The sequence below is a fragment of the Ovis canadensis genome, chromosome 5, assembly GCF_042477335.2.
Source record: "Ovis canadensis isolate MfBH-ARS-UI-01 breed Bighorn chromosome 5, ARS-UI_OviCan_v2, whole genome shotgun sequence".
In the NCBI taxonomy this organism is placed as follows: Eukaryota; Metazoa; Chordata; class Mammalia; order Artiodactyla; family Bovidae; genus Ovis; species Ovis canadensis.
In genome coordinates, this window is record NC_091249.1 from 24,338,066 (window position 1) to 24,354,720 (window position 16,655).

At 48.9% G+C, this 16,655-nt stretch overlaps 1 protein-coding gene across 1 annotated transcript; it reads left to right on the top strand.

Moving 5' to 3' along the window:
• Window positions 1-12,198: 12,198 nt before the first annotated feature.
• NDUFB7 (NADH:ubiquinone oxidoreductase subunit B7) lies at window positions 12,199-16,651 on the top strand. Its single transcript, XM_069590804.1, has 3 exons — window positions 12,199-12,410; window positions 15,951-16,119; window positions 16,452-16,651. Exons 1-3 carry the CDS (start codon window positions 12,299-12,301, stop codon window positions 16,582-16,584), a joined length of 414 nt encoding a protein of 137 aa, XP_069446905.1. The 5' UTR covers window positions 12,199-12,298; the 3' UTR covers window positions 16,585-16,651.
• Window positions 16,652-16,655: the final 4 nt, after the last annotated feature.

The following is a 16,655-nucleotide window of genomic DNA, read 5'->3' on the forward strand; positions in this document are numbered from 1 at the left end:
AGGAGACACAGGTTCAATCCTTGGTCCGAGAAGATCCTATGTGATGTGGAGCAACTAAGCCTGTGTACCACACCTACTGAGCCTGCATGCCCTAGAGCCCAAGCTCCACAACAAGAGAAACCCTTGAACAGCAACTAGGATACCCCCCATTTGCCACAACTAGAGAAAGCCCAGCACAGCAATGAAGACCCAACACAGCCTAAAATAAATAATTTTTTTAAAGCAAAAAAAAAAAAAAGAAAAAGATGTCCCCACTGAAGCCTCAGACAGACAGTGGTCCTGCTGACCCCTTGGTCTCAACCACGTGAAACAATTTTGAACTTCTGACCTCCAGAACTATAAAAGAATTCATTTTCATTGTTTTAAACCACCACATTTGTGATGATTTGTTTCAGTAGGCATAGCATATTGCATACCCCAGAGGGCAAGACCCCAATTCCTCTTTTGAGGGGCTTTCCATTAAAAGCTAAAGGAAATGCAACTCAGATTGGCTTAAACAATAAGGAAACCCCATCGGTCACATCCTTGTACATGTTAGAATATTGGGCTGGGTGGTCGTAACAGAGATTCAGAACAAGAGTGACTTAAATGAGGTGGAATTTCTTCTCACCTCACAATCTCAGAAAAAGCAATTCATAGTCTCCGCCAGCGGAAACTCTTCACCAGCACACGCACGGGGGGATGGCCCCAGCCCTACTTGAGGTGGGAGGGCGGCAGCCGACCAGCTCCCGTCTCCAGATAAAGCTCACCCCAGGGACTGGACTTTCCCCTGTTGCCATGATGTCACACACAGAACCTCTCCCATCTACCAGAGGTAAAGGTGGGCTGTTCCCATTCTACAGATGGGGAAATAGAGGTCCACCTGAGAAGGAAGACCCTGTCTGCCCAGCAAATACCCACTGAGCAATGAGAATCAGATTCCAGATGGATATGGGGGGTCAGGGTGGAGGGATAAGGAAGGGATGGGCTGGAGGCACCAGCCAAGAGGACGGAGAGAATCTCTGGCCATCAAGAGCATCCGTTAAGGTGTGTGAGCCTGGGGAAGGTAAATAAGGTGAAGGCCAGATGGTCTCACTAGGCAAGGGTGATGTCCACACAGCCAAGGTCCTGCCTTGAGACTTGACACACAGCAGGTATGCAGGAACTGGTAGTGAAATCCAGTCCCATCAACTGGGTATAATGTAAAGCCATGGGCTCAGGCTGACCCAGCTCTGTCCCTCTTGCTGTGTGGCTTCAGGGGAGTAGAACAACATTTCTGAGTAAAGGTCTCCTGATATGTCCAATGGAAACTGGGAACATTTATCCATTCAACAGATGTGTATTGACCACCTACTACATATTAGACTCTTCTAGGAACTAGGGAGACACTGGTGAACAACAATAACAACAAAAATCCCTACCCTTGGGAGTTGTTCAGTCGCTAAGTTGTGTCTGACTCTTTGCGACCTCATGGACTGTAGGACGCCAGGCTTCCCTGTCCTTCTCTATCTCCCAGAGTTTGCTCAAGCTCATGTCCATTGAGTTGGTAAATGTAGGGTAGGGGAGTTAGAGAAGGCGAGGTTCAGAAAAAGAATGAGATTGGCACTTTATGGGAATAGATCACCTTTAATGAGGTGAGAAGGGGCAGCAGTCCGATCAGTGAGCTGCTGCACTAACCCAAGAAAAGAGTAAGTATATATAGGCATATGTGCGAAAGCTACTGTCTTAAGGGAGCCTGTTCTTCTCCAAGGTTGTTCAGAGTAGTTATCTTTAAAAGAGCTGGGGCAAGGAATTCTGGACATCGGCCAGAGGCTGGACTGGCTGGGAGCTGGGCGTAGTCAACCTTTATGTCCTTTTTTTTTTTTTTTTCCTTCAGGTGAGAGAGTTCTTTGTTTTGCTTAGAATGGTGGGGAGGACCTGGAGGGAAGTTTCAGCTCCAGGCTATTTCAAGCCACGTAACTTTCCTTCAGTGATGCCACCCAACCGTCTCATCCTCTGCCGCCCCCTTCTCTTCCTGCCTTCGACCTTTCCCAGCATGTCAGTGAGTCAGCTCGCTGACTTATGCTGGGAGTCATAAATTAATGAGTCAGCCCTTCAAATCACGTGGCCAAAGTATTGGAGTTTCAGCTTCAGCACCAGTCCTTCCAATGAATATTCAGGGTTGATTTCTTTGGGGACTGATTGGTTTGATCTCCTTGCAGTCCAAGGGAAAGAGTCTTGGGAGTAGAGATAATGAATAAAATAAATTAATAAGATATCTTGTATCGAGAACAAACTAATGGTCACCAGCAGGGAGAGGGAAGAGAAGAAGGTCAAGACAGGGGCAGGCGATTAAGAGATATAAACTACTATGAATAAAATAAATAAGCAACAAGTATATATTGTACAGCATCAGAAAATACAGCCAATATTTTGTAATTTTTTTTTTTTTTTGGCTGCACTGAATCTTTGTTGCTTGAACTCTTCTCTAATGACAGCGAGCAGGGGCTACTCTTCCTTGTGGTTCCCAGGCTTCTCATTGCGGTGACTTCTCTTGTGACGCATAGGTTGTAGGCGCATGGACTTCAGTAGTTGCAGCGCCTGGGCTCAGGAGCGGCAGCTCAAGGGCTCTAGAGCTCAGGCTCAGTAGTTGTGGCACACAGGCTTAGTGGCCCCGAGGCATGTGGGATCTTACCAGACCAGGGATCGAACCTATGTCCCCGGCATTGGTAGGCGAATTCTTAGCCACTGGACCACCAGGGAAGTTCTGTTATAACTTTAAATGGAGTATAATCTATAAAAACGTTGAGTCACTATGTTGTACACATGAAACTAGTATAATACTGGGAACCAACTATACTTCAGTAAGAATTGTATCTTAGAAATGTTGTTAGATAGACGTAAGCAGAAAAAAGAAGGAAAATAAAGCAGGCCAGAGGAATCGAGTGTGCATAGCGGTGGGGCGCATGGCAATAGTAAAGAAGATCACAGAATACAGATCACACAAAACATGGTCTTGGACCAGAACCAAACTATACTAGAAATCACAGAACAAGAACTGGAAAATCCACAAGTAGCTGGAAATTCAATCTCACCCACAGAGTCAAAGAGAAAGTCAAAACTTGGAAATATCTTTAATTAAATAAAAGTGAAAACATACCATACCAAAGTATGTGGGGTGTAACTAAAGCAGTGCTAAGGGAGAGGCAGGGAATTAAACACATGTTTAAGAAGGTGTTCCTCCTTAATCCGGGGCGTTCCCTGGCAGTCCAGTGGCTGGTAGGACTCCAGCTGCTGTGGCCGAAGTTCAATCCCTAGTCAGGGAATAAAGATCCCGCAAGGTGCATGGCGTAGAAAGAAGGAGAAGAGTAAAGAAGTAGAAGGTGGTGATTGGGTATATCTGAAAGTTGGTAAGAGAGCAGATGTTTTTTCTTTTCTTTTTTTCCTCAAGTAACACTCATAGGAGCATCTTTTTTCACCTGCGTTTCTAGACATTTCTCTACATGCATTACAGATATATCGACATGTCCATTCACTAAAGTAAAACTGTTCACAACTGGATGAGCAAGGAACACTCAAAAAAAGTGGTTTTGGTTTTTGTTTTTTTGTTTTTTGGCTATATGAAACTTTTAGTATTTTACTCATTTTCATAGTTTTACAGTATTAGTAAAAAAAAATGGCCATTATAAATAAGTATAAAATGGAAATTGATGAAAAAATAACCCCAAGTCTTCCTTGACTCCCACCCTCCCACCAACAAACTAGCTAGTATATGGCAAATATCCTTTTCACACATTATCTTTAGGCATATATTCACTTTGTAGTGGTGGATGGTTTAGTTGCTAAGTTGTGTCTGACTCTTGTGACCCCACGGACTATAGCCTGCCAGGCTCCTCTGTACATGGTGTTTTCCAGGCAAGATTACTGGAGTGGGTTGCCATTTCCTTCTCCAAAAAAGTGGTTTTTGATTCTTTGTTTTCAGACACACCGTGTGGCATGCGGGATCTTAGTTCCCCTATCAGGGATCGAACTTGTGCCTCCTGCACTGGAAGTTTGCAGTCTTAACCACTGGTCCACCAGGAAAGTCCCCCCAAATACATTTTTATACATGAGTTTTTAAATATACTTCTACAAGCAATGGGCTTTCCTGGTGGCTCAGAAGATAAAGAATCCATCTGCAATGCAGGAGACCTGGGTTTGATCCCTGTGACAGGAAGATCCACTGGAGAAGGGAATGGCTACCCACTCCAGTATTCTTGCCTAGAAAATTCCATGGACAGAGGAGCCCGGTGGGGTCTCAAAGAGTCAGGCATGACGAGTGACTAACATTTTCTTTGACTTTCTTTCTCCATGCATTAAAAAATAGTCAGCACATCATTTACTGATGTAACACCCTTCTAATCTTGCTGAACAATTAGCACTCTTAGAACCACATTTTTTATGTGTCTATAAACACCTCCGTGTATTACATTATAGCACATCCATGCTTTGAAATAATATCACTTTCATTGAGTAAGCAGTTCTTAAAATTCTCATTACAAGAAAATAAGAAGTGTAGCTATGTGCTGTTATGGATGGATGTTAATTAGACTTTATGCAGTGACCATTTCACAGTATACACAAATATCACATCATTATGTTTATACAAAAAACTAATATACTATCATATGTCAATTACATGTGTATGCTCAATCCCTCAGTCTTGTTGGACTCTTTAAGACCCCACAGACTATAGCCCACCAGGCTCCTCTGTCCATGGGATTATCCTAGGCAAGAATACTGGAGGGGGTTGCCATTTCCTTCTCTAGGTGAACTTCCCAAGTGAGGGATCGAATCCCTGTCTCCTGTGTCTCCAGCAATGGCAGGCAGATTCTTCACCACTTCACCACCTGGGAAGCCCATGTCAATTATATCTCAATTTATAAAGAAGAACGGGGAGGAGAAAGAGGAGGAGGAAGTGGTGAGGAGGAGGGGAAGAGCAGGTGATCAGGAAACACCTGACAATTGAAATCCACAGAAGGAGGTGGGCGGAAGGCCCTGTAAATATTTGGAGAAAAAGCATTCTAATCCATGCAAAGGCCCTAAGGACAGCAAGCTTCTGGTGTCTTGCAGAAACTGGAGAGCCAATGTCTCCTTCTCAGTGAGACTTTATAAAACTCAAGTTCCAAGACTGCCCTTTTCCATACACTCCATTCATTGTTTTTCCTCAACAGTTATCACCATCTTGTCACACATTAGGTGTCCAATAAGATGACTGTTGAATGCATGAGTGACCGTGCAGCCTACCAAGCCCTGACTAAAGTCAGGCCCCTCCAGGCTCACTGACTCCTCCACTACCAGCCAGCCTCCTTTCACATAGGCAACAGAATCCCAAGGCAGCTCATGCTACAGCTGTTGTCGATGTTCAGTCCCTAAGTCGTGTCTGACTCTTTGCAACCCCATGGACTGTAGCACGCCAGGCTCCTCTGTCCTCCACTGTCTCCTGGAGTTTGCTCAAACCCATGCTCATTGAGTCAGTGATGTCATCCTACCACCTCATCCTCATTCGCCCTCTTCTTCTCCTTCCCTCAATCTTCCCCAGCATCAGGGTCTTTTCCACTGAGTTGGCTCTTCAAATCAGGTGGCCAAAGTACTGCAGTTTCAGCTTCAGCATCAGTCCTTCCAACGAATATTCAGGGTTGATTTCCTTTAGGACTGACTGGTTTGGTTTCCTTGCTGTCCAAGGCACCCTCAAGAGTCTTCTCCAGCACCACAGTTCGAAAGCATCAATTTTTCAGCGTTCAGCCTTCTTTATTGTCCAATTCTCACATCCATACATGACTACTGGAAAAACAATAGCTTTGACTACATGGATTGTTGTCAACAAAGTGATGTCTCTGCATTAAATACGCTGTCTAGGTTTGTCATAGCTTTTCTTCCAAGGAGCAAGTGTCTTTTAATTCTGTGGTTGCAGTCACCACCCACAGTGGTTTTGGGGCCCAAGATTTACTTGGAGCCCAAGTAAAATCTGTCACTATTTCCACTTTTTCGCCATCTATTTGCCATGAAGTAATGGGGAGCGATGGGACCGGATGCTCTGCCCTTATTTGGCTACAATTACAGGCGCTCATCTGGTCGGTCTTGGGCGTGTCCTCGGTGCCGGGCAGGAAGCGCTCTTCACGCACCCAGCAAACTGAGGCGAGGTCTTCCCCAGGGACTGTCTAGGACACGCTCACTTATTTCGCCTCCTCCTCCGGAACTGAATTACCCAGAGCTTCCGATCTCCCATCCAGCGGACCGAGGCGAGGCTGAGCCTCCACCCGGGATTTTCTCCCCGTGTTTGGCCCCACTTGGGGCCTCTGAGGCCGACCTGCCCACAATTCTAATACAGCCCTGCCTGGGGCCGAGTGGGCAGGGCGGCCGGCGCAGCCGGGGAAGGAGGCAGGAGGGGCGGGGAAGCTGTGCGCCGTGATGCAGGGAACGCGGGCGAGGGGCACCGGAACTCTCCTCGTCAGATGGCTGGTAGAGAAAAAATAACAGGAAAGCTGGGGCACGGGTGACTGAGGCCCGGCCCCTTCCTCACCCCTTAATACCAAAGTCACTGTAATATGAGCCCCCCCCCCCCCCCCCCAGGTCTCCAACTCTGCGTCTAGACAGACCAGCCTGAAACATTTGAGTCCTGGGACTGCAGGGCAGAATCGTCCAGTCACCGCCCCTCCCACCTTTCCCACCGCCTCACTTGGACCTCTTCATTCTCTAGTGAGACGACCGATCGTGGGAGCCCCCTCTGGAGGGCCTTTTACTTAGAGAGTGAGCGCCAAATTAAAATAATAAGAGTGATGGAACTGCCCTGGAGGTCCAGTGGTTAAGACTCCGCACTTCCAACGCGGGGAGGGAGAGAGTGCGCTTAGACCAAAAAAAAAAAAAAAATGTTTTAAATAGAAACAGTTAATAAACACTTTGATAGATAATAGTAATTAGCTGAAACTCCAGTAACTCATCCTAGGTGCCTGACAGGAGACTTTTCACACAGCCATCAAACTGACTCCTCCATACAACCCTGCTCCTTTATTCCTGTGTTGGTTTTGACAACTACTTACTAAGCACCTACTGTGTGTCAGTTCCATTCCTGTATTCCAGGAATATAGCAGTGAACAAATCAGATAAAATTCCCTGCTCCTCAGAGCCGATATTCAAGAGAAGAAACCAACAGGAAACAAGATAAATAAGTGAAATGGATCTCAGGTTCAGTTCAGTTCAGTTGCTCAGTCGTGTCCCACTCTTTGCCACCCCATGAATCGCAGCACGCCAGGCCTCCCTGTCCATCACCAACTCCCAGAGTTCACTCAGACTCACATCCATCGAGTCAGTGATGCCATCCAGCCATCTCATCCTCTGTCGTCCCCTTCTCCTCCTGACCCCAATCCCTCCCAGCATCAGAGTCTTTTCCAATGAGTCAGCTCTTCGCATGAGGTGGCCAAAGTACTGGAGTTTCAGCTTCAGCATCATTCCTTCCAAAGAAATCCCAGGGCTGATCTCCTTCAGAATGGACTGGATGGATCTCCTTGCAGTCCAAGGGACTCTCAAGAGTCTTCTCCAACACCACAGTTCAAACGCATCAATTCTTCAGTGCTCAGCTTTCTTCACAGTCCAACTCTCACTTCCCTACATGACCACTGGAAAAACCATAGCCTTGACTAGATGGACCTTTGTTGGCAAAGTAATGTCTCTGCTTTTCAATATGCTAACTAGGTTGGTCATAACTTTTCTTCCAAGGAGTACGCGTCTTTTAATTTCATGGCTTCAGTCACCATCTGCAGTGATTTTGGAGCCCAAAAAAAATAAAGTCTGACAGTGTTTCCACTGTTTCCTCATCTATTTCCCATGAAGTGATGGGACCGGATGCCATGATCTTCGTTTTCCGAATGTTGAGCTTTAAGCCAACTTTTTCACTCTCCTCTTTCACTTTCATCAAGGGGCTTTTTAGTTCCTCTTCACTTTCTGCCATAAGGGTCGTGTCATCTGCATATCTGAGGTTATTGATATTTCTTTCCACAATCTTGATTCCAGCTTGTGTCTCTTCCAGCCCAGCGTTTCTCATGATGTACTGTGCATAGAAGTTAAATAAGCAGGGTGACAATATACAGCCTTGACGTACTCCCTTTCCTATTTGGAACCAGTCTGTTGTTCCATGTCCAGTTCTAACTGTTGCTTCCTGACCTGCATATAGGTTTCTCAAGAGGCAGGTCAGGTGGTCTGGTATTCCCATCTCTTTCAGAATTTTCCACAGTTTATTGTGATCCACACAGTCAAAGGCTTTGGCATAGTCAATAAAGCAGAAATGGATCTCAGGGTAGAGGGTGTTAAGTGCTCACAAGGAAAATAATCATGAAGTGGGGAGGAGCTGTTTAGTAGGGATCCATTTTTCAGGTGAGTAAACTGCATCTTTGAAAGGGAAATCACTTCCCAAGGTCACACAGGGAGAGTGAGCTGGGCACGTGATTTGCCTGTCTGGGTCTCCTTCCTGCTCTGGCCTCTGAATGAGCAGCTGATACACAGAGAAAAGGAGTCAGAGGAGACACACAGAACAGGACGGCCTGGTCTAGCTGTGGAGGCTGCGCACTGCACAACTCCAGGAGTGCCATTCACAAAGACCAGAGTGTGAAGGCTGCCCCCTGGAGTCAGGAAGTGCACAGAATCACAAATCTGTGCCATGTTCTGGAGACAGGTCACAGGTAGCCCTGGAAAGGAAGCCTCAGTCACCCACTGGACTGTCCTCTCTAGCTTGTGTTATTGTACTAGGTTTGTTTGCCTGACACACAGCAAGCCAAGCCTGAAACACCAAGATTTATAGCAGAGAAAGGGTTTACTCACAAGGCAGCCAAGCAAGAAGAAGGGGGAGCAAATCTCAAACCCACCTCCCTGAAGGTGAGGGGTTCAGAATATTTATAAGAAACAGCTGAGGCTTGGGGAGCAAGGGAAAAGTGATCTGAGATTTTTTTCATATTTATTTATTTATCTGGTTGTACTTGGTCTTAGTTGAGGCCATATGAACCCTCATTTGTGGCATGCGGGATCTAGTTGCTTGACCAGAGATGGAACCCAGGCCCCCTGCATTGGGAGCACAGACTCTTAGCCACTGGACCACCAGGGAAGTCCCTGGAGCCAAAGAATTAAATTAAATTAATCCAAGACAATCTCATCTCAAGACACTTAATTACATTTGCAAAAGAATGTTTTCCAAATAAGATCACATTCACAGGTTTCCAAGATTATGGTATGGACATACCTTTGGAGGGACCATGATTCAATCTGCTGAAGGTCATATTTAAAGCCCCACATGGGACTGAGTGTGCATGGAGACAGACGCCATCCAGCCCCACTCTGATCTTCTTGTTCACCTCTGTGTCCTCAAGGTCTGATGCAGCTGTTCATAAAAGAAAGATGTAGTTGTAATAAGTAACACTTACCTAATGCTTGGCCAAGAACTGGGCTTCCCTCGCAGCTCAACGGTAAAGAATCTGCCTGCCAAAGCAGGAGACGCAGGTTTGATCCCTGGGAGGGGAAGATCCCCTGGAGAAGGAAAGGCAACCCACTCCAGTATTCTTGCCTGGGAAATCCCATGGACAGAGGAGCCTGGCAGGCTACAGTCCACGGGATTGCAAAAGAGTCGGACACAACTGAGCAACTAAAGGACATGCCAAGAACTGCTGTAAGTACTTCACATAATTAAGGCATTTAATGTTGCAACATAAAAATTGATACTTCATCTTACAAAAAGGCTAAATAAACTCACCCAGGCCACACAACTAGCATTCCAATCCAGGACACCTGTTCTCTCAAATAGAGGAAACCCCCTTGGCCCAAGTGGAGGGATCTGGCTTGCATTAGAGAATCACACATGTTACAAACACAAAGTAAATTTACTGAAGGATGCATGATGCCACTGTCACCTGAGACCTTGCAAAGGAACCTGCATAGAACAACCGAAACTCTAAACATGACATCTATGGGAATCCCCTGATGGTCCAGTAGTTAAGACTCTGTGCTTCCACTGCATGGGACACAGGTTCGATCCCTGGTCAAGGAACTAAGACCCTGCATGCCTCGGTGTGGCCACCAAACAAAACAAACAAACAAAAAGCACATGACGTGTCTTGGTATCAGTGTCACTCAGGCCCCAGGAGGGCCCTCTTGGGTGTGAGTGTGGGTGTACATCTGCCAACGCTGGAAACAGGCTGCTTAGGAATGTGAGGCGGATTTAGGCATTAGACAAGTTTAGGTGTTAAGTTTCCCTGATGGCTCAGTTGGTAGAGAATCTGCCTGCAATGCAAGAGCAGTGGGTTTGATCCCGGGTCAGGAAGATGCCCTGGTAAAGGAAGATGCAACCCACTCTAGTATTCTTGCCTGGAGAATCCCAGGACCAGAGGCACCTGGTGGGCTACAGTCCATGGGGTTGCAAGAGTCAGACATGACTTAGCAACTAAACCAACGAATCAAGTTTAGGTAAGAGAAAAGACAAATGACTGTGTGTCTCCATGTCCTAAGGCTGCCATAACAAGGTACCACAAAGCAGGTGACTTAAAACAAGAAAAAAGTATAGTCGCACAGTTCTGGAGGCTGAAAGTCCAAAACAAGGTGTGAGCAGGGCCGTGCTCACTCCCAAGGCCCTGGGGGACAAGCCTTCGCAGCGTGGGATGCTTGGTGTCCCAGCCTCTGCCTCCAGCATCACATGATGTCCCGGGTGTGTGTCTGCTCCCACATTTCACTCTTAGGGCTTCCCTGGTGGCTCAGTAGGAAAGAATCCCCCTGTCAAACAGGAGACGTGGGTTCGATCCCTGGTCCAGGAAGATCCCACATGCTGAGGAACAACGAAGCCCACATGCCACAACTACTGAACCTGTGCTCCAGAGGCTTAGAGCTGCAACTACTGAAGCCCGTGCCCCCTACAGCCTGTGCTCTGAAACGAGAGAAGCCACTGCAGTGAGAAGTCGGTGCGCCACAACTGCTGCAACTAGAGAAAAGGCCCGCAGCAAGGAAGACCCTGCACAGCCAGAAATAAATACATAAACTTGCAGTTTAAAACATTTCCCTTTCATAAGAAGGGCATCAGTCATTAGATTAGGACCCACCCGAGTCTGTCATGACCACATCTTAACTTGATTACATCTGCAAAACTCTGTTTTCAAGTAAGATCGCATCCACAGCTTTCCCCATGGTTAAGACTTCAACATATATTTTGGTGGGAGGTGGGGGATCAGAGGGTGGAAGATAGTTCAACCCACAGCACCTTGTCAAATGAAATGTAATCTTGCACGGCCAAGTATCATTTCCCAACACTGACAAGCATCCAGTGAAAATTTTTCTTTTGTGTTCCAATCCTGCACTGAGAGTCCAGAGATAGTAACAAATTAACACATCATTTGCATTTGTTACAGCTGCACATGGAGGCAGTATTTGGCCAAGATGTATTAAGCAATATGTATATGTGTGTGTGTATATATATATTATATATATACAAAAAATATATGTGTGTATATTTAAAATACTTTTAAATATACACACATATAGAAGCACTAACCTAACAGATGTGAAATGTAATACCAATTCTTTACAGTGGCAAGTAGAGGAATACTAGAATCACAACTTGCTTCATTTTTACAAAGTATTTAGTAGGATTTATTTAAAAGCTCAGTTTAATAGGAACTTCCCTGATGGTCCAGTGGCTAAGATTCTGTGTTCCCAATGCAGGGGCCCTGGGTTTGTTCCATGGTCAGGGAACTAGATCCCACATGCTGCAACTAGGACCTGGCACAGCCAAATAAATAAAAGTATTTTTTAAAAAAACTCAGTTTATAGTGTATTGATAAATAACTTTTATTTGCTTATTTAAATTAAAATATTTAAGTAATTTTATTTAAACCTTTTATATTCACTAATTATATCATCAGCAACTGTGCAAGCGCTTATGAAAACTTTGAATGTTTTAGAATAAAACTTTTTAAAATTATGATATAAAATATATTTTTCCTTTGTACTCTAGCTGCAGTAGACCAGTGGAGCCCAGGGAGGGTGAGAGGAGACCCCAGGCTCCTGTCGTCCACCCTCCCCCAGCCCAGATATATTTTCCGAGGCAGGGAGGCTCCCTCTGGCGGTAGCCAGAGTAGGGGGTGAGCGCCTTGCTGTCCCCTCCCGGCCGCTAGGAGGCCCCAGAGTTACCTGAACTCCTTTGGAGTCATTCATCTCTACGATCCCTGCGGCGGTACAAGCAACCCGGAAGCCATAGCTGGCCTAGGGGGAATGCTTCCGGGTAGGAATTAGGTGACCCCGGCTACCGCTGGAACCTGCGGTGACAGCAGCCATGGGGGCTCACCTGGCCCGGAGATACCTGGGCGATGCCTCGGTGGAGCCCGATCCCCTGCGGATGCCCACTTTCCCGCCCGACTACGGCTTCCCCGAGCGCAAGGAACGCGGTGAGGCCCAGTGCGCAGGAGCGGCCGGCGGGAGTGGGGCACGGGTGCGGGAACCCCTGAACCTCGGAGTTTCCACTGCTGGGCTCGAGCATCGTGCGCTGTGTCTGGGTTCAGCCCTGACCTCGGCCCGGAGGAATTCAGAGGACGTTCGTGACCTTGCCGGAGTGTGGAGGCATTGCAGGCAGAGGGTCTTTTTGTTTGAACAAAAAGCGTAGGGGGCAAGAGAGCAGTGATGCGGAGCTAATGAGGCGATGGAACCTGGGCTTAGTCCTGGATTGAGTGGGGAGCTATGGCAGAGTTTATCACGGAAGAGATGTGCTCACTGTACCTCTGGGTAGATGCCACTGATCTTGTTAGGTACGCCCGGGAAAACACAAGCGGGGGGCGGGGGGGACTCACGCCGCACAAGCTCTCCTGCACTTTGCCTGTTTTAACGAGTTAATATCACAGACATACTGAGCGCCAATCCTGGACCGAGCCAGTTTGGGCACCGAGGATACAGCAGGCACTGACTAAAGAGAACTCACTGTCGTGTAGGGGAGACCGTGGAACCTGGCGGGGCTTCATGATGTTGCCTGGGAGTATCAAGGCGGGCTTCCAGGGGGTTATAACTGGAAGCGAGACGTGAGGGGGTTGCAGAAGAGCTGACCACACCCAGACTAAGGAGAAGGGGCTCTCCCCTTAGTGCTTCTAAGTTGAGGAGCCACGCGACCAGATTTGCTTTGTCAAAAGGTCACGTTGTTAGCTGCCGGGTGGGCGATGACTTGGGAGACAGAGAGACCCCTAAGGGAACGGGGGTGGTGCAGAGAGGTTTGGATTTAGGGCAACGTTGAAGGGTACACTCCTCTAGTGTCTCGATTCCTGGTAGTCCCTTCAGGCCCACCGGAACCTGCAGTCCATCAGTACGCCCACCTCCATGTCAGTCTTTCCCACTGCTCCATACACCCTTCTTTTCCCTTAGTGTTTTGCAGACACCCAGAGCCACCCCCACCCTGCCCCCTCTCTCTGGCTTAACAAGAGCCCTGGATAAGGCCAGCTCTCCTTGGCTCCTGTCCCTGTGCAGCTGAACATCATGGGAGAAAAACACTCATTCTCCCTGACTGGTCTCATGATTGCTCCGCGACTCGTCCCCTCATACTACTGGTTTTCTTGTCACATTCCCTGGCCTTTGCTCTCTCTTGCTCCTCCCTAGACCACAGTGTCAGGCCATCTCTTTCAGACTCCAGCATCTCCTTTCAGCTTGTCACTTGACATCTTCTTGAGAAAACAGATGCAGGGACTTCTCTGACATGCCAACAGTTAAGACTCTGCACTTCTAATGCAGGGAACAAAGGTTCAGTCCCTGGTTGGGGAACTAAGATCCCACATGCCACAAGGCATAGCCAAAAAATTTTAAGAAAACAGATGCAGCCAAAACTCTCGGGCTCCCTTCATCCCTGCTTCCTGCTGGACTCCACCTTCTCTCCCGTTACTCAACCTGCCCTTGCTTCAGCTAAACCTCTGCTCCAGTTGAACTCTCTGATGCCCTTCATCCCATCCTCTCACCCACCCAAGCACTGTCCCAACCAGTCTCTCCTCATTGGACATTGGTTTTCCCATCAGCATGCAAATACACTGTTATTTCTGCTGTTTTTAAAATATTCTCCTGCTCCGCCTCCCCATCCAGCTGTCTCCCCCCACTTCACTGACAGGGCTCTGGTCAGGCTTCCTCCCCACCTCCACTCTGCTGTGTTGCAAAACCCCATTGTCAGATTCTTAGTTTTAACTCCATTACAGCTGCAGCAGACACAGCCCTTCCTGGGGGCTCCTCTTCCCATGGTTCCAAGATCCAACAACTCCCTCCCAACTCCCTGCCTTGTAAATGCCCAGTGTTAATCCACACTGCCTTCTGTCTCCACTCTCTCTCACCCCACCTTGGGGGTCTTTGTTCATCCCCTGGTTTCAAAGGGCTTTTGTGAGCCAGGGCTGGAGGTTTTGCTTTGTTTTTAAGTGGAGGATAATTGCTTTACAGTGTTGGTTTCTGTGTACAACGTGAATCAGCCATAAGCGTACCTATGTCCAGGCAACCCAGATGGCACTGGTGGTAAAGAACCTGCCTGCCAACGCAGGAGACATGAGAGAAATGGGTTACTACCAATCCCTGGGAAGATCCCCTGGAAGAGGGCATGGCAGCCGACTCCCGTATTCTTGCATGGAGAATCCCATGGACAGAGGAGTCCTTGGGGTCACAACCAGACACACCTGGGCACGCCGGCACACGTGCAATACTGAGCACTGCCGAGCATCTTACAACATTTCGCTCTACCTGTTTGTTCAGTGTGTCCCTCCCAGAGCAGGGACCCATTCTTGCATAGCATGTTCCCTTGTGGGTCCCCAGCACCTAGCACCCAGTGGGTGCTCCAGAAATTCTGGCTGCTGGCCGATTATGCCGAAGCATCTGGTATGAGCGGCAGCACACTGACATGGAAACCGTCCAGGGCTGCAGATGGACACGAGGCCTGGGGCTCAGACGAGTTGAGGGTGGAGGGCCCAAGATGGGGTCTAGGTTACAGATTGGAGACCAAAGCCACAAATTAGAATGAGCAGAGAGCTCTTAGCAGGAACCACCAGAAGCCATCGCTTCAGGTTTGGGCAGAAAATGTATGGACAGCCATAGAGATGGGAGGAAACCTGGGGAGAGTATGGTGGAGATGAGGGCCATAGGAAAAGAATGTTCGAGAAAGAAGCAAGAGGCTGAGGAAGCACGGTGCCCTGGGTCCTGAGTGGCTCTGGAAAGAGCCAGCATGTGGGCATTGCTGGGGTGGGGTGTGGACAGTGGTGAGTTGCAGACCCTGGGCCAGAGTGAGACAGAAACTCAGCTGGGAAGCAGAGAGGAGAGGAGCCAGTGGAAGTGGATTGCAGGTAAGCAGTGAAGAAGGCGATGGCACCCCACTCCAGTGCTCTTGCCTGGAAAATCCCAGGGACGGAGGAGCCTGGTAGGCTGCAGTCCATGGGGTCGCAAAGAGTCGGACACGACTGAGTGACTTCACTTTCACTTTTATGCACTGGAGAAGGAAATGGCAACCCACTCCAGTGTTCTTGCCTGGAAATCCCAGGGACAGGGCAGCCTGGTGGGCTGCCGTCTTTGGGGTTGCACAGAGTCAGACACAACTGAAGCGACTTAGCAGCAGCAGCAGCAATAAACACTTTGTGATGCTACTTGTGAGGACCTTCTGGGACAAGAACGATGCTGGTGTAAGCTGGGAGAGTGGTTCCCTTGATGCAGGAAGGCTGGTCCTGAGCGCCCCCTGCCAGAGGGCGCAGAGCTCACAATCACCAGCACACCGGGCACAGGCTGGGGCCCGTTTCTTAGGCCCCAAACCAGCCCCAGCTCCTGCTCTGCTGGTAGGACTGTCTGCAGAGTGACCCTGGGGGTGGAGCGGCAGGAATCTCGCGTGGGTGCTGACGGCAGGAGAGGGACTCGGCCCTTGTTGCTTTTGTACAAATCAGAAGGATCCTCCCACCCTGGCTGAGCCTCCCCGGTTCCCCCTCCACCCGCAGAGATGGTGGCCACTCAGCAGGAGATGAACGACGCCCAGCTGGTGCTCCAGCAACGGGACTACTGCGCCCACTACCTCATCCGGTTTCTCAAGTGCAAGCGCGACAGCTTCCCCAACTTCCTGGCCTGCAAGCACGAGCAGCACGACTGGGACTACTGCGAGCACCTCGAGTGAGCCCCAGCCCGCCCCACATCGCCCCCGCGGGGCCCTGGGCCCACCGCTCCGAGCTCACACCGAGATTCTAGCCAGGCCCCCCTTAGTAGATAGAGGCGGCCGAGGGGCTGTTGGGTGGGCGGGCCTGGAGGAGTGGCCCAGCCCGGTTCCAGGTGGGAGCCCAGTCCTTGCTCTTGGCTCAGTGGTGTCAAGGTAGCGGGCAGACCCCAGACCTAAACCACAGGCACACGGGTCTTCCCTACTTGGGGAGACTACCTCCCCAGGCCCATCAGCTCCCGGGCCACAGGACAGTTGTGTCCTGACACCCCTCCTTGTGCTCTGCCTGCAGCTATGTGAAGCGCATGAAGGAGTTTGAGCGGGAGCGGCGGCTGCTCCAGCGGAAGAAGAGAAGGGAGCAGAGGGAAGCGGACATGGCCAAAGGCCTGGGGCCCGGCGAGGTGGCCCCTGAGGTGGCCCTGTAGCGAACCTGCCCACCATTCTGTGGACCAGTCAAGAAATAAAAGCCTCTAGGCCCCTCGGCCCAAGTTCCGCC